This window comes from Cebus imitator, unplaced genomic scaffold, assembly GCF_001604975.1.
Source record: "Cebus imitator isolate Cc_AM_T3 unplaced genomic scaffold, Cebus_imitator-1.0 Scaffold19, whole genome shotgun sequence".
Classification (NCBI taxonomy): domain Eukaryota; kingdom Metazoa; phylum Chordata; class Mammalia; order Primates; family Cebidae; genus Cebus; species Cebus imitator.
The window spans coordinates 1,097,842-1,110,668 of record NW_016107334.1 but is presented as its reverse complement, the minus strand read 5'-3'; the positions used below and the strand labels follow the sequence as shown (position 1 = coordinate 1,110,668).

Here is a 12,827-nt window from a genome sequence, read left to right as displayed (position 1 = left end):
CTGGTCTTACCTCTAGTTTCAGGATGATTGTAGCACATGTGCCTAGTGTGGTTTACACATATTCCCCTCCGAAGCTGCCTGCCTGCCTCTTCTGGCTGGACACCTGGTTAGGTTAGTGTGTCCTATTTGCATCCAGTTGGCATCTTGGAGTCTGGAGCTCGACAAACTTGGGCTTCACTTCTCTCTCTGCCACTTGCTGGTCGTCTAATCTTCGGGAAATTCCTTAATCTCTGAATCCCAAAAGTTGTTCATCTAAAATGGGGCGAATAGTACACCTACCTAATATGTGTTGTGAGGATCATATTAATGGATGTAAAGTGCTAGGTCCAGTGTCTTCCCTATTGTAGGGGTTTAGTAATTTGTTAAATAAATATTTGTTAGTTACCTAGTTTGAGCTAGGTAGTGTGCCACGTGCTGAAGATACAGTGATAAAACCAGCTACGGCCCCTGCCCTTACAGGGCTTATAGTCTAGTGGGAAATACATTTGTTAATCTGATAATTACACATGTAACATTAAAAACTGGTGACAGTATGTAAGACGGTTTACTGGTGCCATGAGCGGATGTAGTAGGGAACCGTTTAACCTAGACTGAGCTTTTGAGATGTGGATTGAGCTGAGATCTGAAGGATTTGTAGGAATTAGTAATGAAAGAGTGAGGGGCAGTGGATGGAAGGAGGAGTCTGTATTTGAGTTCCAGATGGAAACATGTGGAAGGAAGGGCCTGTGGCAGAAATAACTTGGCGATTTGAAGGACTGGAAGTAATTCCCTATAGCTGGAACAGAGTGATGAAGGGGAGTTAGGCATGGGTCAGACCTTGCAGGACTTACTTTATCCTTACTTACGGATTTTGGACTGATGAGAAAGCAGTGGAAAGCTACTCTGAAGAGCTTTCTGATGAGGATGGCATGGAGGGAAGATAAGTCACATAATGAGGTTTGTGTTCCAGAAACATCACTTTAGTTGATGCATGGAGGGGGACAAGTTAAGAGTCATTGCCATAGTTCAGGTGAGAAATGGTGGTGGCTTGGAGTAATGTTTCAGTAGTGGAGTCGGAGAAAAGTAGACAGATTTGGGAGATACTTAGTAGGTAACATTGACAGGACTTGGTTATGGATGTGGTGAAGGATGAAGCCAAAGTTGTTAAGAATGTCACCCAGGTTTCTGGTTTGAGCAGCTGAACGAATGATGGTACCATTTATGGAGATGGGAAACACAGGAGGAAGAGGAGGGGCAGATTTTTTTTCTACTAGTCTGTGTTTCCCCTTCTATTTTCATAGCTCCTCACTGAATTCCGTCTGTTTCTTGTGCCTCCATTTCATCCCATCTTTTCTATTCTCCAGTCACCACCCTAGTACAGGTCTTTATCATTTCCACTAAAATGGCGTCCAAAGGGTCTCTGCCTTTGCTGTTTCTCCTTACCTTTTCCCCACTTTAATCTGCACAAAGATGCTAGGTTCTGTCACTTTCAATCTTGTGAGATTGTCTTTTGCTCGGAATTTTTTGATGGTTCTCAGTGATTTACGAAATAAAATCTGAATTCCTTAACCTGTTTACTCCCAGCCTATCTTTCTAGCCTTCCTACTCACTATTTTCCTACTTGGATTCTGCCTCAGCCATTCTACTCATTTTCCCCAAATAAATTTCTCATTTCCCATATGAATGCCTTTGTTCATGATACCCTTCTCACTATACAGTCTGGTTGTCTTGACTATCTAAATTTAATCTCTAAGTTCCAGTTCAAGGTTTCCTCTGCTGGGAAGCCTTGACCTTTAAGAACACAATTATATCTTTTGCCTTGTTAATTTCTCACCTTTTCTTTCTTTCTTTGTTTTTCTTTTCTTTTTTTTTTTTTAAAGAGACAAGGTCTTACTTTGTTGCCTAGGCTGGGGTGCAGTGACATGATCACAGCTCACTGCAGCTTCACACTCTTGGGCTCTCCTTCTCGCTTGTTTTTATACCATTTAATTGGCACATAGCATTTCTAGTGCTGTTGGTTTATTCATTTATTTGTTAAATACTTTATTACATGCTTATGATAATATATTACATACTTGATATGCTGTTAAGTGGCAGCTGGGTTCTAGATAGTATGCTCAGTGAGATGATAACAGGTGTGGGCAAAAATTATGAAACCACTTGATTAGAATACAGTTTCCTAATAAGGCAATTTTCGGGGAATTTTTAAGATTATTTTGGTTAGGTTAAGAATCACCATCTTAACACTGAGCTGAAGAAGAAGAAGAAGAAAAAAAGAATCACCTACTCAGAGATAGTCCTAAGTTTGTTGAGCACCCATTGCATAATAGGTATGAAATATTCAGTTAACAGGGAAGGAAAAAAATCAAGTTTGTCATTTCTGGAATCTTCACCCATCTCTGATGTTTTCCCCTTATAGTTCTGTGATATGAGCAATAATGGACCAGAAGATTTTATCTCTAGCAGCAGAAAAAACAGCAGATAAGCTGCAGGAATTTCTTCAGACTCTGAAAGAAGATGACGTGAGTATCAGGAAGCATGTTCTGCTAAAAGTGAATGTCAGGCTTGATGACAAATTCAAAGGACATGTGAGAAAGAAAAATTATGTTGCGTCTTCATCTACTCCCCGTTCTCTGTAGGAGACAAGGATTTATTAAATAATAATTTATAGATGTAAAGAAATTCGGGTGAGGGAATGAGAGAAATGGACAACGTGAGGGCATTTGTGACCAAATTTAAATCTGAAATAGCCTTAGAATGCTTTCACAACTGTATATACTTTTATGGTCCTTAGAACAATCCTATTTGAAGATGATATCTAGACTATAGTTACTGATTGAGACATTAGTTTTGCATTTTGATGCTTTTCTATATTTTTCCTTAAAGAAATTAAGTTTATGAGCAGTATTTTGAAATTATTAGTAAAAATTAGGGCCTCTGTTTTCACTGTAAGTATATGATTATCAAATGGAATAGTAATTGCCCTATATGTGAAGCTGTTTATTTTTCCAAATCTCCTCACTCAGCTGATATACTGCTTCTTTTTCCATGATAAGTGATCTCATCCTATCCAGATCGCTGCCTGGAAAAGCATCCCTCTTCAACATATATGTATAAACAAGTAAAGACATTGAGTATCATGGGATTTCCTTTTCTTCTCTTTTTCTGTCAGTTGATGAGTATTATGTTTTTAAAGAATTTTTTTTTTTCTTTTTTTGAGACAAGGTTTTACTCTTTTGCCCAGGCTGGAGTACAGTGGCACAATCTCCGCTCACTGCAACCTCTGCCTCCTGGGTTCAAATGATTCTCCTGCCTCAGCCTCCCTAGTAGCTGGGATTACAGGCACCAGCCGCTGTGCCTGGCTAGGTTTTGTAATTTTAGTAGAGATGGGGTTTCACCCTGTTGGCCAGGCTGGTCTGGAACTCCTGACCTCAGGTGATCTACCAGCCTCAGCCTCCCAAAGTGCTGGGATTATAGTCTTGAGCTACTGTGCCCCACCTTTTAAGGGAATTTTTATGTATTAGTGTTGCAATTATTGAAACAAAGTGCATCTTAGTCTGTGTTATCTGACAGACTAACTAGGAATTGATGTAGGGTTGCTCCTTGATTTTTTTTTCTTTGAAATTATCCAGGATTGCCTTTATAGCTGCTATTTATTTATTTATTTATTAACACATCTTATGTGTGCAGATACAGCTATTTTTTGAGCTGGCTTATTGCATGAGTAGTAACTTGAATCATTCTATGGACAAGATCTGGTTAAAACCAATATTTAAATTATTTATTTAAAGTTTCATGCCTCAAATTGAAGGCATGAATACTGTCAAATTGAAGACAACGTTCCAAATGTATTCTGATTCTAGGATAGAGTAATGCTAATATTTTTTTCATTTTTCCATTAATGAAAAATCAGCTTTTTGGCAGTAACATCATATTGTGGTCTCATTGCTCTTATATTTACTTTTGTATATGTTGATATTAAGCTAAATTTTCTTTATCTCTGAAATTGTGTAGTTTTTAGAACCCATGTTAAAAACTATATATGGGCCAGGCATGGTGGCTCACACCTGTAATCCTGGCACTTTGGGAGCATTCCTTCAGGCCAGAAGTTTGAGATTGGCTTAGGCAACATAGCAAGACCCGGTTTCTAAAAACAACCACACAACAACAAACTTTATATTTGTTAACTGTCATCTTTTTTAGATTCATCTTGTTTTACTCCATCAAGATCATTTTGTGTGCTTCTGTTGACCATATTAATCACCTTTTATCTTCTACAGATTTGTTAAGCATGTCAGTAATATATGCATGCAGTTCATTTAATAAAATGTTCCGCAGAATATGAACTCAGAGTAAAAATTATAAAACACATAAGAAGTCCTGTGGCAAGAAAGACTGTCACAGAACCAGCAATGGGAAAATTAATATTCAAGGATTTAGAGCAAGCTGAAAAAAACTTTAAATATTTAACACAAATGCTTAATACAGCATTTAACTTTATTTGTTTAGTGAGAGGATCTCACTCTTGCCCAGGCTGGAGTGCAGTAGGGCAGTCTCAGCTTACAGCAGCCTCAACCTCCTGGGCTCAAGTGATCCTCCCACCTCAGTCTCCTGAGTAGCAGGGACTATGGACATGTGTCTGACTAATTTTTGTATTTTTAGCAGAGATGGGGTTTCACCATGCTTTCCAGGCTGGTCTTGAGCTCCTGAGCTCAAGCAATCCACCCACCTCAGCCTCCTACTGTGCTGGGATTACAGGTGTGAGCCACTCTGCCTGGACTAGTATTTAATGTATTTAAAGATGTAAATGAAGGCCATCCCTGGTGGCTCACGCCTGTAATCCCAGCACTTTGGGAGGCCAAGACAGGAGGATCACCTAAGGTCGGGAGTTTGAGACCAGCCTCACCAACATGGAGAAACCCTGTCTACTAAAAATACAAAATTAGCCTAACATGGTGGCACATGCCTGTAATCTCAGCTACTCTGAAGGCTGAGGCAGGAGAATTGATTGAACCTGGGCGGAGATTGTGGTAAGCTGAGATCGTGCCATTGCACTCCAGCCTGGGTAATAAGAGTGAAAATCTGTCTCAAGACAAAAATATGTAAATGAAGGAATAGAACCCATAAGATAATGGATTTAGAAAGCAATCAAAGAAAACTTCTTGAAATGAAAACCTCAGTAGATTATTTAATAGTAGACTAAACGTTGCTAAAGAGAAAATTAGTGATGTGGAATACAGAGCTGAGGATAACTAAATAAAGCACAGATTGTAAAGAGGTGGAAAATGTAAAGAATATTTAAAATATATGGAGAGAACTTTGATAAGAATATATTTTCTTCTTAAACACATAATATTCATAAAAATTAATTGTGTGTTATATACTAGATACAAAGAAAACATGTAGGTCCCATAAGGTAGAATTATAATAAACTATTATCTGTTCTCATAATGCAATAAAACTGGAAATGAAAACTGAAAGTAAAAATCAAAAAACAAATGATACTTTTACCTGGAAAGTAAAATACCTTCTAAATAACTGATGAAAAGAGATACAAACAGAAATTACAGGATTTTTGAAAAACAATTACAGATGACAAAAATGCTACATGTTAAAATCCATGGAATAATGTTAAAAACAACAGTGTTTAACAAATGAAATAATGAAGCAAATGAGTAATGAAACACAAATGAAATAATCAAAATAATAAACTTAATTCCCAACTCAAAAACCTAGAAAAAAGAGAAAGTCAACAACAACAACAACAACAAAAGAAGATACTACTAAAGATAAAAGTGGAAATTAATAAAGTAGAGAACAGAAAACTAGTAGATCAAATTAATCAAAATCTTGGTTCTTTGGGGGAAAAAAATCCCACCATTAATGAATATAATCAAAACAGTGGAGTAAAAACATGCAGAAAATGGTAAATGATAAGGGGGAGGTATCATTAATACAGAGAAAATCTCCAAAAACTACTGTGAAACTACAGTACATTTCTGTGCAAATAAATTTGAAAACCTAGAGGAAATGGATAATTTCTTAGACACATACAGTTTAACAAAATTGAGCCAATTTGAGATGGAAAGCTTAAGCGCACCAGTTTCCATTGAAGAAAAGAGAAAGTTATCAAGGAACTACCTCATACAAAAATACCAGGCCCAGATAGTTTCACAGGAAACTTCTGTCAGATCTTTAGAGATCAGGTCCTAATGCTACATAAGTTGTTTCAGAGCATAAATGTTGAAGGAAAACTTCCAAATTGTTTGAATGAAGCAGGTACTACATTGAATTGAGCAAGTATAACATTGATTTTTTTTTTTTATCCTATCTTTATCAGGTATATCCCTAAATCTCATAAAGATAACCTAGAAAAAAGATATTATAGACTAATATCACTTATGAATATTGATATAAAAGTCTTAAATATTAGGGGACAGATTTCAATACCATATTTTAAAAAAATACCAGGATCAAGTGGGATTTAATAGCAGGAATACAAGGTTGGTTCAATATTTGAAAGTATATTACTATAAAGACTATACAATTATCTTCATAGATCAGAGAAAGCCTTTGACAAAATTCAACACCCATTCCTAATAAAAACTTGAGAAAATCAGAATAGGTGGCAGCTTACATCATAAAATATACATATCTAAATTCTAGACTCAGTATCTTAGTGGGAAACCAGAGGCATTTCACCTAAGGCTGGGAGCAAAGCAGTACTGCATACTGTTTCCACTGCTGTTTAATGTTTTGGTCAGCTATCCGATGCAGTTAGCCTAGAGAAAAAAATCAGAGACATAATAATAGAAAAATAAAGGCTGAGCGCAGTGGCTCATGCCCATAATCCCAGCACTTTGGGAGGTCAAGGCGGGCAGATCCCTTAAGATCAGGAGTTCTGCCGGGCGCGGTGGCTCAAGCCTGTAATCCCAGCACTTTGGGAGGCCGAGGCGGGTGGATCACGAGGTCAAGAGATCGAGACCATGCTGGTCAATATGGTGAAACCCCGTCTCTACTAAAAATACAAAAAATTAGCTGGGCATGGTGGTGCGTGCCTGTAATCCCAGCTACTCAGGAGGCTGAGGCAGGAGAATTGCCTGAACCCAGGAGACGGAGGTTGCGGTGAGCCGAGATCGCGCCATTGCACTCCAGCCTGGGTAACAAGAGCGAAACTCCGTCTAAAAAAAAAAAAAAAAAAAAAAAAGATCAGGAGTTCTAGACCAGCTTGCCAACATGGTGAAACCCCTTCTCTACTAAAAATACAAAAATTAGCCGGGCATGATAGTGTGTGCCTGTAGTCCCAGCTATTCAGGATTCTGAGGCAGAAGAATCACTTAAACCTGGGTGGTGGAGATTGCAGTGAGCCCAGATGGTGCCCTTGCACTTCAACCTGGGCAAACAGAGTGAGATTCCATCTCAGAAAAAGAAAAAGAAAATATAAAACCATCTCTCTTTGTAGGTGGTATGATAGTATACCTAGAAAACCCTGGAGAATCTGTGGTAAAACCATCTATAAACAAGAATTCATCAAGGTAGCAGAATGTAATGTGCAGAAATCAGTAGCATTCATACGTAATAGCCTGTTAGACGATACAGTTGGCCAGGTGGGATGGCTCACACCTATAATTCCAGCACTTTGGGAGGCTGAGGTGGGTGGATCAGCTGAGTTCAGGAGTTCAAAACCAGCCTGCCCAATCAGGAGAAACCTTGTCTCTACTAAAAATATAAAAATTAGCTGGGCATGGTTGTGCATGCCTGTAATCCCAGCGACTCTGGAGGCTGAGGCAGGAGAATTGCTTGAACCCAGGAAGCAGAGGTCACAGTGAGCTGAGATCACGCCACTGCATTCCAGCAGATGCAGTGAATGAGAAAGCCCCATTTACAATAGCAACCAAAAAGTTAAAATAGTAATAAACCTGAGAAATGTCCAAAACCCATATGAAAAAAACTATGAAACACTTGTAAAGGACAAAAGTAGAAAGCTAGGAAGATACCCCGTTCTTGATTGAGGAGTCTCAACATCATGAAAATGTCACTTCTCTCTAAGTTAATTTATCAATTTAATACCGGTAAAGATTTCATTGAGCTATTTTGTGGAACTAGATAAGCTGATGGTAAAATTCATATAGAAAATTGTACACACAGTAATAGTTAGGGAAAAGCTGAAAAGAGCTCTGAGGGAGAGTTAGCCCTAGCAGAGACTAAACACCACAAAAACTTTTATAAGTAAGAGTATGGCTGGTACATGAATAGATGAACAGAAACGGAATAGAATACTAAAAACTGGTAATGCATAAGAAGAGAAACTCTCAAAATAGACCCAACTACAAGTAAAATCTAGTATATGATAAAATGACATCTCAAAACACTGAAATAAAGATAGTCTTTGACAGATGGTATTGGAACAACTGGATGGGCATTTGGAAAAAAAAATAGATAAAATTAGATCTATTTCAAGAGTAAGCTCCAAATGAATCAGAATTTTAAATGTAAAAAACAAATCTAAATAAATGTTAGGACCGGGCACAAGGGCTTATCCCTGTAATCCCAGCACTTTGGGAGACTGAGGTGGGAAAATCGCTTGAGCCAGGAGTTTGAGATTACAGTGAGCTATGATTGTGCCACTGCACTTCAACAGGGGTGACAGTGAGACTCTGACTCTTAAAAAACAAACAAACAAACAAACAAATAAATAAATAAATAAATAAACTGTAAGTTAGGGCCAGTCATGGTGGCTTACGCCTGTAATCCCAGCACTTTGGTAGGCCGAGGCAGGCAGATCACAATGTCAAGAGATCGAGACCATGGTGAAACCCTGTCTCTACTAAAAAATACAAAAATTAGCTGGGCGTGGTGGCACATGCCTGTAGTCCCAGCTACTCGGGAGGCTGAGGCAGGAGAATTGCTTGAACGCAGGAGGCAGAGGTTGCAGTGAGCCGAGATCGAGCCACTGCACTCCAGCCTGGCGCCTGGCAACACAGCGAGACTCTGTCTCAAAAAAATAAAAAGAAAAACTATATGTTAGAAGAAAACATGTATGAATTTCTCTTTAAGCCCAGTGCAGTGAAAAGCTTTCTAAGTATTATACAAAATGTAGATGCCATAAAAGATAAGTTAGCCTACATATAAGTTAAAAAGTTTGCATGGCCAGAGTCAAAAGACAAATGGCACACTGGGAAAAAAATATTTGTAACGTATCACAGATAAAGGATTAATATTCTTAATTCTTAAGTAACCCGTGAGGAGGGGAAAGATAAAACATCATATTTAAAAAAGGCAAAAAAACATGAGACTAGCCTTTAAAAGATATATAAAAATGGCCTTAAACATAAGAAAATATGCTCAACTTCACTCATAATAAAAGAGAAATGTAAATTAAAATGGAAGATACTATTTCTTGTCTAATTAATTCACTGGGGGAAAACAGACACTCACTCATTCCCTGCTGAAAAATGGTATGACCATGGTTAGAATTTGGTAATAGCTAGCAAGACTACAGACACATTTTCCTTCAACCCAGTCATCCCACTTCTAGGAAATGTGAAAAATGTGTATATTCTCCTTTTTATGTGAAAAAGAAGAGAAAACATACCTATGTCTGGGTATCATTACAAAAAAGAAACAAAGAATACCCCAACCATACTGAAGGTGGGGAGGGGAGAAAGAACTCATCTAAGTATTTGATTATCTACCCGAAGTCTTGGTATAGGAGTGGTGGGGAAAAATACAAATAAACCTTGAACTCTTTTTAGTAGAATTGTTTATTGTAGTGGTATGGGTGAAGCAATTTTGAAACTATTTTAGATGTAATAAATGTGTTGATATTCAGAGTCGGTGTTCTTTCAGTGGCAAAGGGACATGGAAATATGAAATGTAGAAAGGCAAGAAAGAATTCTGTGCGGTTAGATTAGAAATAGAGGTACAAGTGTGAACTTAGGCTTTCTCAGGTATGTGTATATATATGTGTATCTGTGTACATGTATATTTTTATGCGTATATACGTGCATACATTTCCTGTTTAAATTTTTTTTTTAATTAGCATGGCATGGTGGCACATGCTTGTATTCCTAGTTAACTGGAGGGGTGCTGAGGCAGGAGAATTTCTTGAGCCCAGGAGTTTGAGGTTATAGTGAGCTATGACTGTGCCTCTGCAGTCCAGCCAGGGCGGCGAAGAAGACTGTCTCTAAGTAAATAAGGTAAGTAAATGAATACGTGGCTAGAAAGGAGTTCTCTTGCTTACAGTGCAGGAATTGGAAAATCATTGCTTTGCAACTGTCATGGTAAAAATTGAACCAGGCAAGAAATACCAATGGATGCTAAATCCGGGAGGAATTTAAAAACATTGATAAAATACAATTAATGAAGCTAAGAACCTTAGTCCAACTCTCCCCAGTAATTACATCACTAATGTTCTCTTTACTTTCCAGCGTCCTGCGCTGTACTCAGCGTCCTACACTGCTCCCTTAGTTGTCATTTCCCCGATTTCCTGCAATCTGCAATAGTCTTTCCTTGTTCTCTGTTGATCATGATAGCCCTGAAGAATATTGATCAGTTGTTTTGCTGAATGTGTCTCAGTTAGGGCCTGTTTGGAATTGTCTCATGATTGGACCAAGGTCATGTATTGCTGGCATAAGGGCCACAGAAATGGTGCCATGTCCTTTTTAGTGTATCATATCACTGAGATCTTGATGTCAATGTCATTCCTGGTTATACTGACTTTGATAACCTGGTAACAGTGGTTTCTTCTGGGCTTTTCCATTTTACATGGAGAAAATTAATGAGGAGCAAGATATTTGCATGGTCTTAAAGTGTCTCCCTACAAATTTCTTACTGGTGGCAAAGGGAGGGAGGAAAAGTAATTATAAAGTGGGGTCAGAATTAATATCGCCAGTGAGGGACAGATGGACATCATGTGCTTCCCGATGTGATACTCACAGAATGACATGATATCACCTGTGTTGTTGCAAGACTGCATAAACTCCATCTAGGCACAGGGAAACACCAGACAATACAAAATGAGGAATGTTTTATTTTTTTTTTTAATTTGAAATTTATTTGGATTGTGCTGTTAACTTGGTAGTTAAAATTTTGAAGCCTTCCGAGATAATAGGGATACTTAAATCTTACTTGCTCTAAGTTTTAAAATGTAGTAAAAAGCATAGCTGAGCATGGTGAAAAGGAAGACTGAAGATCACATAAGTGGAAGGAGGAAGATGGAGAGTAGAGGACAGAGGTGATAGAGGAACATTAACATCTGTTGAGTACGTGTTGTGTGTTAGTCCCCCTGCAAGTTCTTCTGCGCATTATCTCAGTCCTTCGAGGAGAGGAAATGGACACACATAACAGATTGAATTACTTGCCTCAGGTTATATAGCTAGTAAATGGCATAGCTAGGATTTACATCCAGGGCTTCTGATTCTGGATCCAGCTTTTTCCCCCCCTCCTATGCCAGACTGCTTTCTGTTGAAACTGAACCATTTCAAAGGTCAATAACAGCTTCTCAGCCTTGGCAGTGCTCACGCTTTGGCTTGGATAAATCTTTGTTGTGGTGGGCTGTCCAGTGCACTGCAGAATGTTTGGCAGTATTTCTTACCACTAGATTCCAGCAGCACCCTTCCCGTTGTGACAACCAGAAATGTTTCTAGACATTGCCCAGTGTCCCCTGTGGGACAAAAGTCACCACTGGTTGAGAACTCCTGCTCTAAGGGTTATGTCAAGGACCAAGTATTCTGTTGGAATGTATAGGCAAGAGTAGTCAGATCCTTCTTTATTATATATGTAATGGAGAGATGGACTCCAGCTAGAAACACCAGACTCATGTACTTGTGGAAGAGATGAAGTTTATTGTTTTATTAATCCTGGCTTCTGTGATACTTCTGTCTCTAGATTATCCTCCAGTGTTACTGATCTCACTTTCTCCATTGTCTTTGCTGGCAGCTGTTTCTCTTTTTACTGATTGACTGTTGGTGTTCTCTTCTCTTTATATTCTTTCCTGGATGGTCTCATCTGTTTCCATTGATGCTCCACTTGGCGTATTTCATTGTCATATACTTGGCGCTTCCACTTGGATATCTCAGAGTAGTGGTTCTGAGCCCCACAGCAGACCTGACTCATAAACTGTGGGTAGAGCCCAGAAATTTGTTTCTGTAAGCCCTCAGGGTGATTTAGATGCTTCCTTAATCCCAAATTTTTACCACGTAAATGGATGATGCCACTATTCACCCAGCTAGCTGCGTAAGCCAGAAATGTGGGAGTCTTCCTCAGTTTCTTTTCCTTCATCACTACCCCCTACTTCGTTTCCAAACTGAGAAATTTCTATTCTTAGTTCTCAAATATTTATCTTAGATCTATCTACTTTTCTTCATCTCCTATATCAGTGTGCTAGGGCTACAAAGTACCACCAATTGCGTAGCTTAAATAGCATCAATTAAATGTTTCACGGTTCTGGAGACTAGAAGTCCAAGATTAAGGTATTGTTGGGCTTGGTTCCTTTTGAGGTCTGTGGGAATTTGTTCTGTGTCTCTCGCCTGGCTTCTGATGGGTCGCTGGTAACCTTTGGCATTCCTTGGCTTGTATCACCTGAGCTCTGCTTTCATCTTCACCTGGCATTCTCCCTGTTTATGTTCTATGTCCAGAGTTCCCTTTTTTAAGGGCATCAGTCATTGGACTAGTGACTGAATGGCCCATTCTAATGACCTCAGTTAATTACATCTACAAGAACCCAATTTCCAAATCAGGTCACATTCAGAACCATGGGGGGGTTAGAACTTCAGCATATGAAATTTGGTGTGTGGGGAGGACACAACTCATAGTGCCTCTGTTACTTTGGTCTAGGTCACTATCAT

At 38.7% G+C, this 12,827-nt stretch overlaps 1 protein-coding gene across 1 annotated transcript in view; it reads left to right on the top strand.

The window, feature by feature from the left end:
• Window positions 1-2,100: 2,100 nt before the first annotated feature.
• Window positions 2,101-12,827, top strand: part of FANCI (FA complementation group I) — a 73,085-nt gene continuing 62,358 nt past the window's right edge. The window contains exons 1-2 of the mRNA XM_017517590.2: window positions 2,101-2,309; window positions 2,399-2,501. Coding sequence (XP_017373079.2) covers window positions 2,418-2,501 — 84 coding nt within the window. The 5' untranslated portion in view covers window positions 2,101-2,309; window positions 2,399-2,417. The remainder of the gene's footprint in view (window positions 2,310-2,398; window positions 2,502-12,827) is intronic.